The 21,683-nt window shown below is 36.7% G+C and overlaps 1 protein-coding gene across 1 annotated transcript in view; it reads left to right on the top strand.

Annotated features, from left to right (window-relative positions):
* Window positions 1–371: 371 nt before the first annotated feature.
* LOC131572839 (chemokine-like protein TAFA-5) overlaps window positions 372–21,683 on the top strand; it is a 403,451-nt gene continuing 382,139 nt past the window's right edge. Inside the window, exon 1 of the mRNA XM_058826227.1 lies at window positions 372–782. Within this exon, the coding sequence (XP_058682210.1) occupies window positions 671–782 (112 nt within the window). The 5' untranslated portion in view covers window positions 372–670. The remainder of the gene's footprint in view (window positions 783–21,683) is intronic.

Raw genomic sequence — 21,683 nt, 5'->3', positions numbered from 1 at the left:
AGCTCAGGCTGGACAGGCCGTGGGGGGACGGGGCTGTCTTCGCCCTGCGGGCGCTGGGCCGGGGCGCGGATCGCCCTCGCTGCGCGGAGCTGCCCGGCGGAGCCCTGCCCGGCCCCTCAGGGGCCCCCGCGGCCATGCTGGCCTGGGCCGGGGGGCGGCGGCGCCCTGAGCGGGGGTCGCCGTAGAGCCGCGGGCGGGCGGGCGGGGGAGGCGCCGCGTTCGCACCGCCGGGGCCCGCGCTCCGCCTGCGGGGCTGCCCCCGGGGAGGGGGAGGCAGGGGGAAGGACAGCAAACGGAACAACTTCTGCAAATTAAAAACAGAAAGGGGGGGAAAAAAAAAGAAATAGGCTTGTTCGTGGGACATCATCGAAGCTCAGTACCACGCGAGGTATCCAAGCCGCAGTGAAACCCTCCATGCTAGTGAACCCCACCACAGTGACAGGAGGGAAGCTGGCTGTGGCCACTGTTCCCAAGCCCCGCGTGCATTAGAGCCGCCTTGGCTTTCTGGCTGGAAGATGATTCCTGCAGCAGGAACAGGTTGCTGATGATGAACAGCAGAGTCGTTGGAAGATGCCTTCCTTGAGGATTACACGTGGAGCAAGGCCATCAGTCAAGGGGAGAGCTGGCTGGTGAAACTGTCTGACTTTCCCCCACCGGGGAAGTGGCTTCAATGGCTCCATCTCCCAGGAGAAGCAGTAGGAAAGATGCCAGCGCCTTGCCAAGCATGTCCTCAACTTTCTGGGCTATCATGATCCTGGCTAGTCTTCTAATCGCTTACTGCAGTAAGTACATATTTGTCCTGGTGCTTTTGCTGGGCATACACCTACACCCTTCCCATGTGAGGTAACACTTGAGGCGCAGGCCAAGCTCTGAAGCTGGCAGGCGTAGGTACTGTGCCTTAGACTTGCCCCTCAGCACATCTCCCCCCACTCCCCTCTGGCAAAGCAGGTAGACTGGCACTTTAATACTGCTGCTTCTCAGGAGCTTGAGATGTCCTTAGGTTGTAGATCTGGCTTTTCCAGTCCAAACAGTAGCATCTCTTGGATTTTAGAAACAAACTTTCTATCGGTAGTAACACTGATCCACTGTTCGCTGTTTGTTGTCAGATGTTACCAGATTGCTCTGAGGCTGCTCCCTCCGCATACACACTCTCCTAACTCCATCCACCTTCCATGAAAAAGATGGTTTGCTTATGTTCATTCTTCTAGGAAGCACATATTTCATCAAGTGACAGATGTCTTAACATCCCTGGGATCATATGTGATCCTCTGAAATTCTATAGGAGCAAATCTTGGCACCTCCTTAGCATATCTTCAGCTGTTTAGCAAGTCAGTATTGCCTATTTTAGAGCTGCATCTCAGGTTATCAGTAGGGTTTTTATATTCTTTTTTAAGGCTTGATAGATATTCCATTAATTACACTTGCAGATAAGGTATCTGTAAGAATCAAGTACTTGGACTATAAATACTTTTAAAGGTCTTTATTTTTTTTCCTGCTTTTTTGTTTGTTTTGGTCATTTTTGTTTTTCTTTGTTTTTCTTTTAGCAAGAATCATTTCAAGCAATTACATAACATAAAAATGGAGTTAATGTCCATACTTCAAGTTAGGGAATGCAAGTTGGTCTATAGCACCAGGATGGGAAACTTGCAAAGAGAACAGAAAAAGCAGTTTTATGAATAATAATAAAAAATATGCAATTTATCAGGAAGGACCCACACAGCTTTGCCAAAATGAATCTACACTGTATTTTCCCACCCTGAGCTGAATGGGGTCTGTAATTTTCCCATGGTGCATATTGCTTTCATTAGCTGTAGCATAAAAGATTTTGCACTAGGCTTGTCTTGTTGAGCTGTAATAGGTGTAGGCTGTGATGAATAGGAAATAGCTGCTGGTTTGCAGGAGCATACCTGCTGCATTTCTTAACCCTCTATTCCATTCCCTCCAACTGTATTACATTCACCATTTTTCTGTGTGTGTGTTCTGGGTTTTTTTTGAAACAAAATCATAATTAATTAGGAGAACCTTTAATTCACTTTTGTTTTGCTTATTACAGGGGCCCTTTATACTGATGACACTGAAAGTAGATTATTCTGAAAATAACATATTTTGTAATTATTTTTGTAATTTAGCATTACACTTCTCATTAATAAAATCATATTAAAGAGGCCACACTAAATATTAATATTTTTTACATAATGCTTTAGTCAATGTGTTAATATAGATATATTATATAGATATATTATATAGATATATTATTATAGATATAATAAACAACATAGTAAATTTTAAAAGCATCTATTGTATCATGGGAGTGCATATTACAAAATGAATATTTCAAGTGTAAAGGGAATTCAGTTTGATATTAGTGATAGGAAATATTTTGTTAAGTTTGTGCTAGAAGTGTCCAAAGAGTCATGGGCTTCTTATGAGGAGATATGAGATCTTTTGTGCATATATTTTTGATCAGCATGGCCTCAAAAAGAGTTAACCATGAACTCGGACACTTTAAAAATTATTTATTTTCAGCAATGAGAAGTTTGACAATGTTTTGTCCTAAGGAATGTAGTCATCCATTTAAATTGTTACACATTGTTCATTGTTTATTTTTTTGCATTGTTTACTGATAAAAAATGCAAATGTTGGCTGATAATCTGAAGGCATTTTCTAGTGTGCTTAAAGACCAGTTTCCAATTAGTTCTCTCAGCCAGTGTAGATGGTGTTCCTCAAATATGTAGTACACTCTTCATTTCATATAGCACTGAAAAGCACCATGCTGCTTAAAATATGCAGTGTCAAAACACTCCACCATTTGTGTAATGCTTCACTGATTTGACAATTGCAATTCCAAATGTTAATGAAGCATCATGAACATTTTCTCTAGTGGTAGTATTTGAGACATTGAAAAAAATGGTTTTTGCTCTGTGAAAAATCAAGATAAAAAAAAGTAAAGCTATTTCTAGGTAAAGCTGCACTTCAGATTTTATGAATTCTTTTATAAATTAGCTAAAGTTTAATCTTTTTTTTTTCATCTGATGCCTTTTCTTGAAGAAAAGCAGATCTGGGTGTTGGGAGGGGGGGGACATGATAACTTTTAAAAATGCTTTAAAAATAACAGGATTGACATATTTCTTAGAAAGTAAAAGGAAATAATTTGAATATGTAAGGTGGTCTCTACTTTCCCCCACACCTTATTGTCAGGTACATGGAAGTATAACAATAAAGGTGAATATATTTTCAAACTAATTACAGGAACCTAATATTTTATTATCTCTCATTGTATCATTCTACTGAAAATAAACCCTGCAGCCTCCAAAACAAAATCTGGGAAAGAACTTTTCCATTTTTCCTTTCTCAATAGCACTGTACATACAATTTTTGATCTATCTTACCTATTTCCGTTTTTAATCTGTTAGTCTGACAAAACTTATATCTGAATCAGTTATTTGAACATTGCTTCTCCTTCTCCTAATTACTTTGTGAATCTTAGTTTCTGGAAGTGTATTTGTTGTACAATAGTCATCCCAATTACCAGGAGCAACCAGTAAACACTATACTCTAAATTCCACTTGACAGATAAGCATACTTATAAAGAATGTTCTGGATGTACATGTACAACCCATTAGACTTTCATTTATACTTTAGTATCTGAAGTCCAATTATATTCCTATTGGTGTGATAAAATGATAAACTGATAATTTTTTCTTTCTTAAATGTTTAGATTATACTTAGGGATAATGGCTCCATCCTATGGTGGAAGAGAAACCTGCATCAAATCAATTAGGTTAGTTGCTATAGTGATAAATATAATGTAATATTCTCCATCTGAAGGAAAATGGTCTGATTTGGTAGGCTCTCAACAGGGGAAGACAAAAACAAAGTAGTAGAAATAGGCTATTTATGGTCCTTGGTGTGACCAACAAAGAGTTATTTTACTCAGCAGAAGTATCATTAAATGCAAAAACAGCCTCAGAAGGCTCTTCTGGTAGAGGGTGGCCACCTTCATGGCAATTCAGAATTCAAAGAGTTGTGACATTTTTGGATTCCAGACATGTATCTCGCATACCTGCTTAATGAACAGGAGTAAACCAGGAAGAACTACCTACAATGAATACCTCACACTGTATTTTTTACTGGTTTTTTACTGTTGTAAAGGCAAAATGAGTAGTTGTTTTTTGTTTTTTTTCTTCTTCATAACTGGAGTATGAATTTTACCATGTTAGAAAGTTTGGTCAAATTAAGGAAATTCTATGTGTTATCACAGCTGCCTGCTAACATCAGGAATCTAAATAACATGGTTTTGATTCAGAACTACATTTTAGTGCATTTATTCAGTTGAGTTTAGTATAAATACTGAGCAGCTTTTTATATGTAAATGCTAACTTTTTAAGTAATATATGAATCAGCTTTTAGCAAAGTTGTGGCTGTTACAAGCTTTTGCTTTTCCTTTTTTATACTGTTTTTTAAGCCCAAGGAGTAGAACATTAGAGCCCTGTGCTGTTCTGTTAAGGTAATATTTCTATGGGTGAGTAAATGGGGTTTTTTTGAAAGGCATTACTAAAACTGAATGGTACTTGGAAATTTGACCTTCTTGTTTTGAGTTTTGTGTATGGAAGACAGCCGTATGAAACCCAGCATTTATGTTTATTTAATGGTGATAGTACTAGGAAAAAGGGAGCTAAAAGTCCAAAATGCAAAGTATTTCCCGTAGCATAATACAGAGATATTTTTGCCACTGGTGAGCAGGGCTTACACAGAGCCAAGGCCTTTTCTGCTTTCCTTATTGCCACACAGTGAGGAAACTGTGGGTACATGGCAGGTTGGGAGGAGACCCTGCCAGGACAGGTGACCCCAACTGACCAAAGGGGTATTCCAGACCATGTGACATAATGCCCAGTATATGAAATGGGGGGGGAAAAGGAGGGGAGGTTCAGAGCGGTGGTGTCTGCCAAGTCATTGTTACACATGATGGAGCACTGCTTTCCTGGAGACAGCTGAACACCTGCATGCCCACGGGAAGGGATGAATTAATTTCTTGTTTTGCTTTTCCTGTGTGCATGGCTTTTGTTTTCCCTATTAAATGATCTTTATCTCAACCCTTGAGTTTGCTGGCTTTTACCTTTCTGATTCTCTCCCCAGTCCTGCTCATGGGGAGAGAATGAGCAGCTGCCTGGGTCTTGGTTCCCAGGTTCCTGGCTGGGGTTAAACCACGAAAAAATATTATATTCTATTAACCTTACCTTAAATTGACACCCTGTTCTTATTAGGTAGATGCAGCTCATTTGAGAAATACCTTTTCGTTGTCCTGTTCTGGAGTTGCTTTCTGTCTAAAAGACACGGGCTATTATGGTCTCCAGGTCTTATTGTTTCCTGATTTGCAACTGCCAGCAGGAATGGCAATTAACTGTGGCAGTCACCTGGCCACATCTACAGCAGGAGCTACCATATCATCATGCACAGGATACTGAACAGCTGTTAGATGGCAAATGGTCACTGCCCTTTTACATTGGATGCAAACAAGTCAGCTCTGAATTAAAGCCTACAGCTTCTGTTATTGATCTGTTATCATTCAGCTTCAAAAGTGAAAACCACAGATTTTTAAATCTTTGAATTTGATGGTCTCTATAACATACTAGTAACCTGTTAATGTGAGTAGCAAATTGACTCACCAGATTGTCTCACCAGTTGTGTTGTAGTCTGTCCAGATGACATATTACATAGAAGTCCTCGGCATCAACATAAGAAATGTCTTACTGCTTTGAATATTGGATTCGACCCTTTAAGGCTAAGTAAGCACCATTACAATTTCTCAAATGTGTTTGAATTCTGGCAATTCATACTTCCATTGTAAGTAGAACCACTGATATGGATGAATGACGGGAAGTAGGTTGGGAGGGTAAACTTGAAGAAAATGGATATTTTCAATTAAATATGTGGTAGAGGAGTATTCCATGTCTTTCAGCAGGACTGACAAGACAGAGATTGAGACCTCTTTGACAGTTTTCTTTGTGCTGTTTATGTAATGTACTATTTTTTTTGTACCATATACTATGAAAATAGTAATTTTCATTACTATTACAGGAGTAAGCCCCCCTGCTCCAGATAAGGGCGTAAACATAAGCTACATTAGATTTTCTTTTACTGTGGTCCTACTAATCTTTTAGTTTTTCCTTACTGACACCACTGAAGAAGTAGTGGAAAGTCCTTCACTGAGCTTAGCCCTTAGGAGTGGATATTTTTCCACTCATTCTCTGCTAGGAGGGGATGGTATGAAATATCTCAGTTTTTAAGATGCAATTTAGTGCTTTCTTAGAGATTGCTCTAACCATAAGGCTATTACCTTAAAAAAAAACCCAAAAAACATTGACAGCTAGTCTAGCATCTGGCATGTCAAATATTGTTTATTAGAGGTGTGCCTTGAATGTTGTCAATAACTCAAAAATGCACCTAAATACTGTGTTTCATATAGAAGTGTTAGATATATAGGCAAATCCAAGCAGGTTTGATTAGCCAGAGTCTTCCTGGTCTGCATATTCTTTGTTGCTAAATTCAAACTAGAATGTTTCCATGCTTAGTCTCATGTTAGATCAGGTGTGTTGTTCCACTGCTGGGCTGGAATCTATTTATTTTTTTTCTGTGTTTAAGTCTAAGTTAGACTGCTTTTTGCACAGATGGTTGGCAAATTTGCTTATTTTAGATGTTTTGGAATATGCTTCATGGATATGCTTTTATGTTAGCCCTACAAATAGGAAAATGTTATGTGGTGACTATTTGAAAATATATGAACTGTATTTAAACTATATTTTCCAATACTTTTGGTATAGAGGTTTATTTCAAAGACTTTGTGCATGTTTTTCAATAAAAGGACCGTTCATGAATAACATGTTAAATTTGTAGATGGTTTTGCTTTTACATGATGATCTTTGGCTTTCTTCCAAATTGTGTGGCCTTTGTATTATTTTGATCTCTGACTAGGCTGGTTCTTTGGATGTCTTTCTTCAAACACTTGATTTCTCTCAGATAAGAGGAAATCATCTAAGTGGGGTGAGGAGTATGACTTTTTAAAAGGGGTCTCTGAGCAACAGCGCCTCTGGTTTTCTCCTGAGTAGCATCCAGTTACTCAATATCACCTATGCTTTTGCATGTCCTAACACTTCCCTTTGTTGCCTGTAGTACAGTACAGCAATAAGGAAATTGCTTCTCTAGAAGAAAGTGTTATTTATTTTGAAAAATTATATGCTGTTGTTGGAGAAAACATAAACCATATGTAGAGAGACCTCTAGCTTCAATTTCTCTTGTTAGCATGCCCTTCAAGTCACTCTAAAAACAAGGTTGGTGTGATTTATTTATAGTCCTGATGATCTTTTTGATTGTTGATATATATTTATTTATTCTGTGTTTTTCTGCCTCATAAAATCATAGAATGCTATGTGATGGAAGGGACCTTTAATGGTCAGCTAGTCCCAAACCCCCTGCTATGGTCAGGGACACCTTCCACTTGACCAGGTTGCTCAGACCCCCATCCAGCCTGACCTTGAGCACTTCCAGGGAAGAGAACTTTTCTGAGCAACCTGTTCCAGTTCCTCAACACCTTCAAGTTAAAGAGGTTTATTCTAGTATCTAATCTAAACCTCCCCTCTCAATTTGAAGCTACTAACACTTCAAAACATTACCCCTTATGGCTTAGTAAATGGTCCCACTCCTAGGCTGCCTCATTCTTTTGCAGCCTGAGTTAACCCATGCCTTTATCTGACCCTTGACTAAAGGAATCCTCCTCCACTGTTACATACTCTTCCAACAGGAGAGTGTTTTAACAGGGCAGGATCTTATGATGTTTTTAGGATCAACATACTTTTCATAATAAAGCATCCTTCTGCCTTTGGCTGTAACTGAAAGTAGCAATTTATGCTATGACCCCATTGTTCATTCCAGTATTTTGAAGGTCTGGAACTGGGACTGTCTCTGGTTTTGTTTTATGTGGAGGTTAAGTCCAGAACATAGTTAACAGATGTGTTCTGTTTGTATTTTCTGTAAAAAAAGAAACTGAATAAAAGCCCAGAACAGAGTACCTAGGAGATTGGTAATATTTCAAATTGCAGGTTGTGTTGGTTGGGTTAATTCCTATTTTTCATCCATTGTAGGGGAGAATTTTACTGACCAACTTTATTGAAGCACAGCTGTAGAATCTAATGATTCTGTTACATGTCATTTGAGAGAAGAGTCCTTAAATCTTACAGAAATGAGAAATCACTAAATATGGAAAATAAAAATTAAAAAAAAAAAGATAAAATGGGAGTTCTTTCTGAGTTCTTGTTAAAGTTCTTGTTAGTCCCAGTATAATTTATGGTGGCTTTGACCTTTGCTCTTGGAACTTTTTTTTTTCTGATTAACTTATAATGCTGATCTTGACAAATATGTTCTAAGAGATGATACGCTGACAAATAGAGATACCTTTAACCCTGAATGCCTCTATCACTTTTCATAGTCTTGGATGTCAATATTCCTTTTAGTGGATATTTCAATTTTCCATTGAACTAGACCAGTGCAAAGTTTGGCAGAACATCTTAGCCAGATGACAGAAGTGGGTTTAAGCTAAGCTGTTACACTCTTAATTAAGTGGTTCAGTTGAATGCAGAAATGTTGAAAAGCAGTGGGAACAGTGGCTCCTGGCACTTCTGCCAGACCCACAGGAAGCCACAAAAGTGATCAGGGAGCTAAAGCCTATGAAGACCAGTAGAGATAGTTGGAATTATTCAGCCTTAAGACCTTTCTTAGAACCTTGCAGGGCTTGTGAGAAGGATGGAGAGAGTAATTTTACCAAAGCCTGTAGCAACAGGAAAAAGGGCAATAGTTTAAACTGAGTAGATTCACATGGGACATAAGTCTTTTACTGTGAGGGTGGTGAGACACTGACACAGGCTTCCCAGAGAAGCTGTGGATGCCCAGTCCCTGGAAGTGTTCAAGATCAGGCTGGATGGCACTTAGAGCAACCTGGTCTAGTGGAAGGTGGCCCTGCCCATGGTAGATAATCTTTAAGGGATCCTTCCGACCCAAAGCAGTCTATGACTTTTGTTCTCTTGCTTTAAATGAAACAATTAGATTTTCTTTTACTGGGATCCCACTAATCTTTCAGTTTTTCCTTACTGACACCACTGAAGAAGTAGTAGAAAGTTGAAAGTCAAGTACAAGTGTAAAATATATTGAGAGTTTACCTGTTACTGATAGCATTCTGTTACTGAATAGCATTGTTATTGAAAGGGTTCACTAGTTTCTCATATTTTGAACCAAAATGAGTCTTCTATTTAATTATACCTTGGGTAGACACTTTTCTTCTTTGCAACCTAAAAGAAATGCTGTTGGTTTTAATATTTATTTTGTATACTGAACAAATTCCAGTGTAGTTCTATGTACCACCTTGAATCGTAAAAAATATAAAAATAGAAAATTCTTTCCTGAATTGAACTAATGTAATAACCTGAGTTATTGCTGAAAATAATTTTGTTGAAAAATATCAGAAAGATTTTCCAGGGCTTTCTAAGTATCTACTGTCAGTAATGCTCTATTGAACATTCATTCTAAGGTGAGAATATATATAGTTTTGTGTATATGGGTACTCAGTAAAAAACATATCAATATTTAAAATAAGAGGCTTTAAAGTTAGATATCACCAAATGTTACTGTAAGGTAATAATTTTGATGAAATTATCTGCTCTAAAGCATTTGACCCAATGTGTGTTTGTAGAGCATAATATCTGGATTAATGATAATAACATACCATTTCAAAGAATTTTCACAGATGTTTTCATTTTAAATTATCAGCTTCACCCATGAAACAAAAAACCAAAAAAAACCACCAAACCCAAGTATATGTTGTGGAAGTCAGATCCTCATAGATTAAAAGGAACAGATGACAAATAATTTCACTTTCATCTGAAAAGGACAGGTCTTTCATTACTTTAGATTTCTGCAGTGCAGTCATCTATAGTTACCATAATCTCATTTTAAAGTCAGTGAAAGCTTAAAAGTTTTCACAATGCAGTCCATGTGACTTTTTTAAAATACATTATAGAGTTTGATGTAAATTGTGCTGCACAAGTGCTTGTATTTGTTGGCAGATAGACAGCTTGCTAAGATTTTATTGTATGTGTTATCACATTAATCCAGTCCATCATTATAGCATCTTTAGGATGTTGCTTTTCCTATTTTCAAGACCCACATTTAATATTAAAATATTTAATGGTTCAGTATTTCTGTAAGGAAGAAAAACACAGAAAAATGGGTTTATGATACAGATTAAGACCATAGGTCAAGATGTAGAATTAATGCAGCAAAGGATTTGTACAATTCGAGGGATGTAGTTGGCATAAATTACTGGGATTTTCTGAACACATCTTTGCAAACAGCTTGTATCCTGAATATTTTTTTTCAATGTTTTGTCTTACTGTAATTTCTCCAGTTTCTTTGCCAGTATTGTTACACTCTGGACACTCTAAAAATGCTGTCTTCCCCCAGAAGTTGTAACCTATGTGAATTTTAGAGTGTACCAAAGGTTATCAGCTTTACTGTTCCTTTTTTCTCTTTTTTAAGCCTCTTCCATATGAAATAATATTGAACACATTTTCAACATGCAGAGTTTTATAGTGTGGTTAAAACATTTGAAACACTTTCATCTACTAGTGATTTAGGTAAGAAAAGGTTTAAAAGTGAACAATGTGTACATGTTTATGAGAAGCTGCAGAGCCAAAGAAGACCTGAAATGCTTACCTTGAATACAAAAGCAGATATGAAGAAAATAAAAGCTTTGTATGAAAAATGTTATGTGGTTATTTTTGGGAGGATATTGGGCTTTATGACGTGAGATGTTCCTCCAATTTTCCATTCTTCAGTGTAAGTGCTATTTTTACAGTTCTTTTCATCTGGAGAGATTTGTTGCCTTCTATAGCTCATTGTTTTATAAATATGTTTTTGTTCAAGGAATATATTGCTTTTCACCTTTTTCACAGTAAATATATCTTCATGCATTCTTTGTCTAAAAGCTGTTCAGTTCTGGTTGTGCTGCCTGTGTAACCACAGATCTCTACCTTAGTCCTGTTTACAAATGTAGAATGCCTTGCTTCATGGTTTAGAAATGGTATTCTCAAATTTAGTACTATTGCTAAAAAAAACACCAAACACTTTCCCCCCTCCACCCCACCTCCTACTGAAGGCACAAAACTTTATGGATTGAGAGAAGAACAATGTACTGGAAACAGAACTGAGATAATAAATGAACAGTAACAGCAGCAATGGTGATATAAAAGTGTGCAAAAGAGAATGATTCCCATGGGAAAATGGTGACTGCAGACCTTAGGAGGATAAACAAGACCAGACAGTTCCCCTGACATGTTTTCTTGACCAGAAGAAACCCCTTTTCCCAAGAAGTGAGAGTGCCTTTCCCCATCACCTGGCAGTGAACCTGAGGTGGTATGGAATAATCTTTCTTTCCTAGACATGCCCCCTCTCAGCAGTTGCTAAAAATTAGCTCTGACATTTGATAGCAATGTACATATACCAAAATGTTCTTTGGCATAAATATTACACTGCCTTCATAGGATTGACATTGTATTGAGAATAGGTAGTATTAAGAATAATTGTCTATTGTTTTCTCTGATAATTCATCTCTTTATAGAGGAAAAGGATGTCCTTTAGAATCCTCAACTTCACAGAGTGAAACTAATCTTTTAATTAATTATTTTAAATAATTTTAATTTAAGCATAGACACAAATATCAAATGATGCACCTACCTGTCTCATTTCTTAGTAAATTTCCTGGAAATGACAGGGTTGGTTTTTTTTTTGTTTGTTTGTTTTTTGTCTCCATCAAAGACCAAATATGTAGAACACAAGAAAACATCTCCTATGTAATCTTATTAGACCATATTCCCAATATATTTCATTACCTTTCCTTTCACTGTTTATAATAAACGATAACCGTTTCCTTCCTTAGGGCTTCTTTTTGAATTTAGCGTTCAGTGTTGGCATTGAGTTCCAATATTAGTTTCCTATCTTTCGTATTTTTCAGTTTTGCTTCTTTATTTTTCTTATCTAAGGTCAGGTGAATTGCCCCTACTGTTTGTCTTGCCACTTTTTGAAGTGCTTTTCTGTTAGTTGGTGTGACAGGTACTGCTATGTGAATCACAGTTTGTCAGTGACTTCTCAGACAAATTAACTTGATATATGTGTAGAGAATTTTCCTCCCAAGTGCTAGATTTGCAGAGATTTGAGAATTGGGCTTTTTTTATGATGGTTTGTTTGGTTGTTTTTTTCCCCTACATCAGGTTCTCTGAGCCCAATTATAAACTCTGTGATACAGCATACTGTAGTCTTGAGTCTAAATACCTTGTTAGAATTTAGTTTAAATTTTCTTCTGCCGTTTTCAATTATTTTGGAAGTATATTAAGCAACAGATATGATTATGCACAAAAGCTTAGTACTGAAGTGCTAAGGAAAAAATACGCTTTCTGTTTCAGTGCATGTAATTTGAACAAGCCTTTTAAGTTGCCAAAATGCTGGAGAGCCCTGGTAGATGTGATGGTTATGTATCATTTGTCATGACAAGGGCCCCTAAATTTCAGATGCATGTCAATATTACTGAGGTCCTATATATTTCATGTGACAAAAGACACCTATGGTTTGGCTGAATAATATCCAGTTTTCCAGGAATAGGAACAACTGTCTTTAAAGTGGGTGTCAGGAAGCTAAAACTGAAGTCATAGCTAGTTGGTTTTGGTCTTTGTTTGAAAGTGATGGTGGCATAAAGCATATGGAATGAGAATTACAGAGCGCTACTCCAAAGTCAAATAACATTTCTGAAGTATGCTTTTGACCAATTTTGTGTTCTTTGCTTCTGATTTACTCTTTTCAGTGTATATTTCTATTAATTCACATATTTAAGTTCAGTTACAGTGTAACACTGTAGCTGAACTTAAGTGATCAAAATGTAGAATTTTTTCCCCACATCTCTAAATCTGCACTTTTTTTTTTCTTTCATGGAAGATCAGGGATAGTGCCATGAGTTGGGCATTGTTGCTGCTGCCTAAATTTTTAATTTAACTTCAGTTAGAAGGAAAAAAATACACATTTCAAGAAATAATGGAGGGGTAAAATTTGGAGTTAAATCAGGTACATGTGATAGACAACTGTCAGAGAAAATTCTGTCATTAAGTAATGAAAGCTTCTGAATCCACACTGGCTTTTCTGTGTTTTGCTTGCTTTTCCTCTTATCTACATCTCCCTTACCTTATGGATCTCTTTTTTTCCCCCTTCTGTCTTGGTGTCCTATTCACATGGTTTTGCTGACAGACTTGCACAGTTCAGATAAAAGCAAAATAAGCAGAGGGATACACATATGAGAAGACCATTTGATAGTCTGGATCATCCACTTTAGTTTTGCTTCACTGTAAATAAACGTGTCTCTCTTTGTCTTTCCCACAGGCACCTGAGTCTGAAACATTACTGCTAGTCAGGAAGCTGTTCCTGCTGAGAGCATACACTCTGCCTCCTTGCTTAGTGCGAGAACTGTTGTAGCGGAGGAATTAAAGTGGTTACAATCTGTCAAAATGTTCGTTCCTAGCTTTTGTAGTATTTTAGCTGAGAGACAGGAAAATCAAGATCTTACAGAATGTGTATTGGCAAATTCATTTACTTGCTGTGTACACTTAACAGGAATCTTGACTGCAAGGTTCATGAAATGTTGCAGTGCTTACATCTATAAAACACAATAGTGATAACCATTAAAATGTATTTTCTCCTGCATTGAAAGTAGATCTTGTTGGAACTGTTATCAGACAGAATGCCTGTTTTTTGATACATTTAGTACCTACATATATTAACAGTTTATATTATTCCAGTAAAAATTAAGCACCATAATGCTTATTTCCTAAAAACAAGGAATTTGAGCAAGTTTAAGTACACAAGATGAGGAATGTTTTATTTTGTGTAAGGAGCCTCTTTTATTTTATGTTAAAAGCCTCTTTTTAAATCAATGGCAGATGAAGAAAGAGTATTAATGGTGAAAAGAGAAGGCTTTTCTTTATTTGGATTTAAGATGACTAATATTGAAACAACACATTGGAAATTTGCAGTAGTGTCTGAGCCAGTGGAACTAACGAAGTAGAGCTTCCACATATGAAACACATGCAGATAGTATCAAGATATATAACAAACTTTCAATATTTCTTACCATGTTGAAATTAAGTATGCAGCTTGTTTTGAAACAAACTAGATTTCTAAAGATAGCTTTGAGGTATTACTTTTCATGTGCTCTAGTTCTCTGTTTTAGTTTCTATACCACATTTGAAAAATTTTTCAACTAAATGTGATACTTTAACGAATACCAGAAATCAGTATCTTTTGTTCCTACAGCCTATTTTGGAGAGTGATTCTGTCTGTACCAAGTAGAGTCCACATACACACACAGCATAAGCCCCGTTTTCTAATAGATTTTCTACCCCATTGCCTGACCAGATTCTATACATATGGAAGAACAGGTCTGTGTAAGATCACAGAGAATTATAGAATGAATAGGGTTGGAAAAGACCTTTGAGATCATCCAGTCCAACTTATGACCTTACCACCTTGCCAACTAGACCATGGCAGTCAGAACCACGTCCAGTGTTTTTCTAAACATCTCCAGGGATGGTGACTCCACCAGCTCTCCAGGCAGCCCATTCCAATGCCCAGGCTCTCCTTCAGTGAAGAACAGATGAATCTCAATTAATTCAAAAAGATGAATCTTAATTTTCCATGAAGAATATTGATTGTACATTAACAACATGTTTCTAAACATAATTTCATTTTCTTCATATGCTTTCAATAACATTGAAAAAGAGTGATTGTGTTGTGTATTATTGCAGGATAGACATAATGCAACTGCTATTTTTGCCTTTTATGAAAGATGAACTACCTCAATGAATTAAATATTATTTTTTAAATAGCAGGGAGTAAAACTCTATGACAAATTCTTGCAAGCAGCAAATTTGGCTGGTAGATGATCAGGCAAAAGAAACTAGTCTCTTTTTACACTTCAAGTATGAGGTACGGAGTAATTATGTGAAGCTCAAAAACATGTGTCAAAGAGTTTTATGGGCCCCATTACCTTTCAGGTTCATAAAACACTGCCAACAACCATGTCCCTCTCTCTCCTTTAGAGAATAAATAGCTCAATTAATTTATAGGAGTCTTTCCATTTTGTGTATAAAAGAAGAAAATGAAGGTAAATTAATCTGAATAAATTGGATTTGTATTCTATTAATCTTGTGGGAATTAGTATCACAATGATGCTTATACCATCATAAAATTTTTGTTGCTTACACTTCATTGTAAAAAATTATTAACATAATTGTTTTCCTGGAATGGTAATGAGTACAGAAGTTACTTTCATGGACCAATGTAGGCCTTTGAAAGTTTGAACTAATCCTTGTATACATTTTTATTGCTTAGTTGGTTCTTTTGAATTTTGTCACTTTTGAAGCTTTATTTCCACATAAAATCACGGTTCCCTCCTCCTTTCATACATGCAGTGCAGATCTGGAGAAATGACTGACCAGTTCACCAGGACCAACCCATGCCTGATAAGTTCCAGTAAGTCTCAGATGAAATCCAGAGGAATGATTTTTGATTTCACAGTATCTGAGCCAAAGATGAATAAGAAAATATATCGTTAAAACTGTCACCTGTTTTAATGCCACAAAAATATTTGTAAATGGAAATGATTCCAGAGAAAGTTTTTTTTGAGCGCTTCTGTCATGCTTCAAGCATTGCTTTTGGCCTTCCTGGATTCAGTTCTCACCACCGCCTCTCTAAACAGGAGCTTTTTACAGAACTCGTTTACGTACATACTTGGTGCAAGGTAGAGTTGAATGCTGTGTGTGGCTTCTGCTGCTTGCACTTAGGATATCTAGATACTGATGAAAAGTAAATAGAAGGAGTGCAACCACTATGAGAGTCTGAAGATGGTAGAGAAAAGGAATGCCTGTATTTTCCTGAGTTTATGGTTTGAGGAAAATGGCCTGAGTCCTTTCAGGCTGTTAATGTTTGCTGTCTGCAACTCTCTTTGAGATGAAAGTAGGAGTATTTGGAGATCAGCTATATCAAAGGTGCCAAGTCTATTAGAATTGATATGACTGTCTTCCATTTCCCAATAATGCAGAGGTCATCCAGCAGAGCCACAGGTGCTGTCTCAGGCTAGTGGTCTGGTCTGAAGCCCAGCTGACAGCTGGTGGTAGACAGAAGGGTTTTTTACTACTTTACTGAATATTTTGCTTAAAAAAGGTGATCAGATTTTAGCCAACAGCTGAGAGCATGTCCAGAACTGAGATGTCAAACTGTTGTATGGTTTAGTACTTTCAGCGCCTGGCCAGCGGTTATAATCAAATGACCAATCTTTCTCAGTTACATAAATGTACATTTCTGCACATGCACGTTAAAACTTGACATCTAGGTCTTGTAACTGTGTTTACAGAAAAACAGGCACTTCACTAATTAGAAAATATTGTGTCAGATTCTCTGCAGGAAAATAATTGATTTGACCTCGTTTTCGAAGAACAGTACACTTACTGAAATAGAAGAAAAGTTACCGATATTTTCTTTTACTGGATTGACATGTGAACAAAAAGAATAGGGTAAGGCTTAATCTTCACTGAATCCCAGTGTGTCTTTTGTTCCTCAAATATGTAATTATTCACTTAGAAAACTGATGGTGAAAAGCCTGTAATAATTTTGGTATAATGTTTAATTGATCAAGTTATTAGAACTTGCAATGAAAAAGAAATAATGATAGAAAGGAATAAAGTGGTAACTTTCTGTTTATACTTCAAGGCTCCCTTTTACAAGACTTTCCTGATATATTTAGGTAGCTTCTAGCCACAGCTACCAGTGAGTGACTGAAGAATTTATTTTAAGCTGCAATTCTGTATTCTTGACCACTAATATGTGTGAACAGACTGAGAGTTAATAATTGTTTTTACATTGATAATTACTTTAAAATCTACTGAATTTTAATACATTTTATGTATTATACAAATTATGTATTATGCTATGCTGGTAATTTTCAAACAATCTACTGGCAACATCAATTATCCCCAAAGCTGAAGCCGTTTTTCACTACAAATGTTACGATTTTTTAAACAGCTGGTTCCCCTCCTGTTTTCCACATAGTAAAGTTAAGAGTACAGCTGCTTCCTACTAAATGGAAAGTATTAAAATTTTTTTTTTTACATGTAAAATCAGATAGCTGTTGCAATAGTCTCTGTATGTAGAATTTGTTGTTTTGCTGGTTTCCCTAGTTTAGAACAAATCATTTGATCATGGCATTTGCTGCAGTATGAGCCTGGGATCTTTTGTACTGAAGCATAGAGTCTAAACAATATCAAAGAATGCATTGAATCTAATGCTTGAATGAATGCAAATTCATTTAGGGTGAACCTGTCTCCTTTAGCTTGAATATTAAAATTGTACTGATATGTTATCTATAAGAAAAAGTGTAACACCAAAAGATGATTAGTGAAGACTGAGAATAGAATGGGATCAACTACAGTTAGATCAAGTACAGCATGGTATGAGATTCTTTGAGGAGATGTTGGGAGGTGATGCTGCTTCTCCACTTGGTCCTAGTGTGGCCACATCTCGAGTATTCAGTTAGTGTTCAGTTCTGGTCTCCACAGTTCAAGAAAGACAAGGACCTACAGGAGAGGGTCCAGCAGAGGCCACAAAGATGATGAGGGGCCTGGAGCATCTTGGTTACGAGGAGACACTGGGAGCTGCGCCTGTTTAGTCTGGAGAAGGTGAGACTAAGAGGGGATCTCATCAATACATGCAAATATCTCAAAGACAGGTGCCAAGAGGATGCGCCAGACTCGTCTTTGTGGTGCCAGCAACAGGATGAGGAGCAATGGCAATAAACTGAAACACAAGAAGCTTCATCTCAACGTGAGGGGCAACTTCACACTGAGTGTGGCAGAGCACTGGAACGGGCTGCCCAGGGAGGTTGTGGAGTCTCCCTCTCTGAAGGCATTCCAAACCCATTTGGACACATTCCTGTCTCACCTGCTCTAGGTGACCATACCTTGGCAGGGGCTGGGAAAAGAAGTTCACACCAGAGCTCTTCCAACCCTAACTATTCTATGATTCTGTTTCTTAATTATCAGCATGAATTTCTGCAGTAAAATGAAAGATCATTTTCTACCTTTTATATTTCCCACAGTCTATCATCTTCCAGCAACAGGGATCCTTGGCATGGTGGTGAGTTGCAGGAGAGCTGTGAATCATTACTGGAATTGTGAAAAAGATGTGTGACCCCATGGTGAATTAGAAGTTTTAAGGTCACTATAGACAGCATTGCTTAGACTTGATTAACAAAGCCATGTGTAATTTCCCTTATTCAGAAACTGATACTGAACTAGGGAGAAAAATGATAGGATATTCTAAAGAATGGAATGTCCCTTGTAGAAATGAAGTTGAAAATTGCTTAACTTGTTTAGTCAAACAACTGAGAGATATAAAGTACATTGGAAGAATAAAGAACAAAAGACATTAAAAAAAAAAAAAAACAAAAAAAGTGCTCAGGATTAAGTGGAAGTGGAATTTAATTGATTTATAAACAGGATTTTATTATATAGGAGCCTGTGATACCAAGGCACTTGATTTGATTACTTGAAGAGATCTCATGGAGACTTCTGTTTATCTGCTGACTCTTTTGGTCAGATTGGTTTCAGACAGATAGCTTCCTTGAGTGCTGTGGCTGGCATAAGAATGTGTAGGATCATGTGGCTGAGATTACTCCATCCAATAAATCTTCACTAAATCATGGAATTACCTATGGATTGCTGTCTTCATCTCCTGATATTTCTGACAAGTTAGTCAGATGGTCCCTTGGACTGTCTGATAAAACTTTTTAAGTTCAAGTTTTGAATTATAGGTGGAATGACTTCTGTTCATCAATATATTATGTTCTAATCTGTAGGACTTCCCCAAATGAGTCGTGGGAGAGATCCCTGTCTTTTGTGTAGCATTTCTTCTGTTCAGAAGGCATGTTTACGTACCCAAAGTTGTCTTGATGTAATTTATTTATCATTTTATGGGTTACAGTTCTGTTTAGTTTGGCTCTTTATTTATGTTGAAGCACAGGAGCAAATTTACTTGGTTGCATCAACCATTTGTTCAGCCCAATATTCACAGAGGTAGCTGCAAATGTGTACTTAGGGTAATCTAAGGGCAGGGCTATAGGACACTTGTCTCTAAAGCCCTCCATTCACAAGCTGTTTTCTGATCAGGGAGTCTGGGGTTGAATGAGATTTAGGGGTATTTAGTAAATTAAATTTTATTTCCATTAACTCCGTTTAGTGTGGCCGTTGAGAAGTTATTTTTTTGCCTTATGTATTTCCTGGGGTCACTGCATTCCACTGTAACTGGTGTGATTTAGAATGGCAGTACTATGCCATAAATTGTATAATGTGACAGTGGGCAAAGCATAGAAATTGGGAAAATGATTAACTGTGATGTTAAATTGTTTTAATATGGTCTTTTTTCTCAGCATGACTGATATCTGTTTTATTAATTCGTGATCACCATGTACAATTTTTTCATCACACGTATAGGTGGAATAGAGAATGAGAACATATAATACTAAATTTTTAAATGGAAATACATGTTATCATGATGAGAATATCAAACACTCATGTAATATATTCTAGATCATCTTCCTTTCTTTTGGTATTGAGAATAGCATATTGTGTGTTTAATAAGGTAATTCTTTTAAACTTGTTGAGATGAAATTCTGTTCTATAGCCCCTTCTTATCTTTTTCTGATCAGTTCAAAAACAGGTTTCTGGGGCCATAAGAAAGCATTTGGGTTTTTAAGAATTTGTTACAGCATTCTTTTTCTGAAGATAAACAGCATGTAGCAATTTTAGCTAAAATTTTAAATAATTAAGTTTGTTAAAAGTCAGCAGGCGTGGAATGGTGAACTTCACTAAACATCCTAAAATTGGGATTATGCAAAACTGATGGAAGTCACTTTTCAACTCAAAGATGTTGAAGTGAATCCCTAAATCTCTGCTGTCCCTCTGGTATTACAATGAGTAATGAGCACTCCATATTTCACTTGCCTAGTTGATCAAAGAAGTGGATTTCAGAAGGCTCACTGGGCTTCTGAAGGCTTCAGAAGCTGAAATGGGGTCTGAGATTAGCTTTAGAATTCTTTAATCAATGTGACTTTTATAAACTCCAGTTTATTTCCTTTTAGTAGACAATCCTGTAGGATTTTGTGGTTTTAATATTGTTATAGCTTCTCAACAATTTTTAAATTAAAAATTTGCCCAAAATTCTAGATTAAAGGAGCACTTTAGATTATGATTAAATTCTTTTACTTAGTAAGCAGATTTGAGTCAATTGAGAGGTGATTATTCGCAACTAACATCTGTCAAGTACTGGCAGTAACATAATCCTTATGCAAAAGCTTATTACATTGACCTTATAGTCAATGGGTTTAAGAGAAACATCCTTGGTGAAAAATCACATCAGAAATGTTCTTTCTGATTGGCTTAACAATACTGTTACTATTAACTTTATGGTGTGCTACCTAAGGAATAATTAAACCAGATGGTGTGTTAAACCCAACTGAAAGAATAAAGATATTTTTACTTTTAAGTTGATCAAAATTAGGTAAAACAACATATGTTCATATGCATTACGATTCCTTTAACTACTTATTAACTGCTTTCCTTAATATTCTTCCTGGTGATTTGAGAGCTCTGACTCTCAGAAAAAAAACCAACAAAAACAAACCCAACAAAAATCCTGTTTGAATTATTTTTTTTCAGACTCTCTGGTCATTCATACCCATGTTGCTTTGTGTTTTATGTAATTTAAATCAACAGTTTGCACACTGCGGTATCTTAAAGTTACGTGAAACCAAAATGCAAACTATTTTGGGCCACATTCAGTTGTAAAAATTAGGGCAGGTACATCCAAAAAAAGGATTTGGAGATTGTCTCTAAAGAAGCACAGCTTGTACAAATAAGCAAATTACATTTTATGCAACAGATGTTGAGGAGGGAATTACAAATACTACAGTTCCTGTTATATTTGTCCTGACTTTCCACCATTTCTCTTTAGCAGTGCCATGCAGGGCTAATAATACAGAATAACACACCACACCACATACATTATGACTAAAATCTCTCTGCTGCCCATAAGTGGAGCTGTTATTTTTATATTCCTCAAATAATTACTATGTTATTTTTATTCTCCATTATTCCCCAAAGAATAAAACTCTATTATGCTTACTTTTTTCATACCGGTAACTCTTCTCATACACTGATAGTATTTCCCTCCTAAAGATTGCCTGATGAACAGAATGCAGTTCATGGAAATATGCAGTCCCATTGCCTGAACTGATGTAAAATTAAATGAGAGTGGGAACACACAAATGAGATTTATGATCATAAAGCATTGTGGAATAATGTTTTATCTTCACAGCTGCTCCTTATCCAGGTGCTGTTAAAAGCACTGAAAATATTCATAAAATTAAGTTAACTGTATCTTGTTTTTGTGAAGGATTTTGAATAATGTGCTTTCATTACCTTGATCATTTTATATGCTTCTGTCTTTCTAGTGGAAATTACTTCTTAGTCACAACTACCTGTTCA

The sequence above is a fragment of the Poecile atricapillus genome, chromosome Z (genome assembly GCF_030490865.1).
Source record: "Poecile atricapillus isolate bPoeAtr1 chromosome Z, bPoeAtr1.hap1, whole genome shotgun sequence".
NCBI lineage: Eukaryota > Metazoa > Chordata > Aves > Passeriformes > Paridae > Poecile > Poecile atricapillus.
Note: the sequence above shows the minus strand (reverse complement) of the source record. Positions and strands in the feature narration are given on the sequence as shown.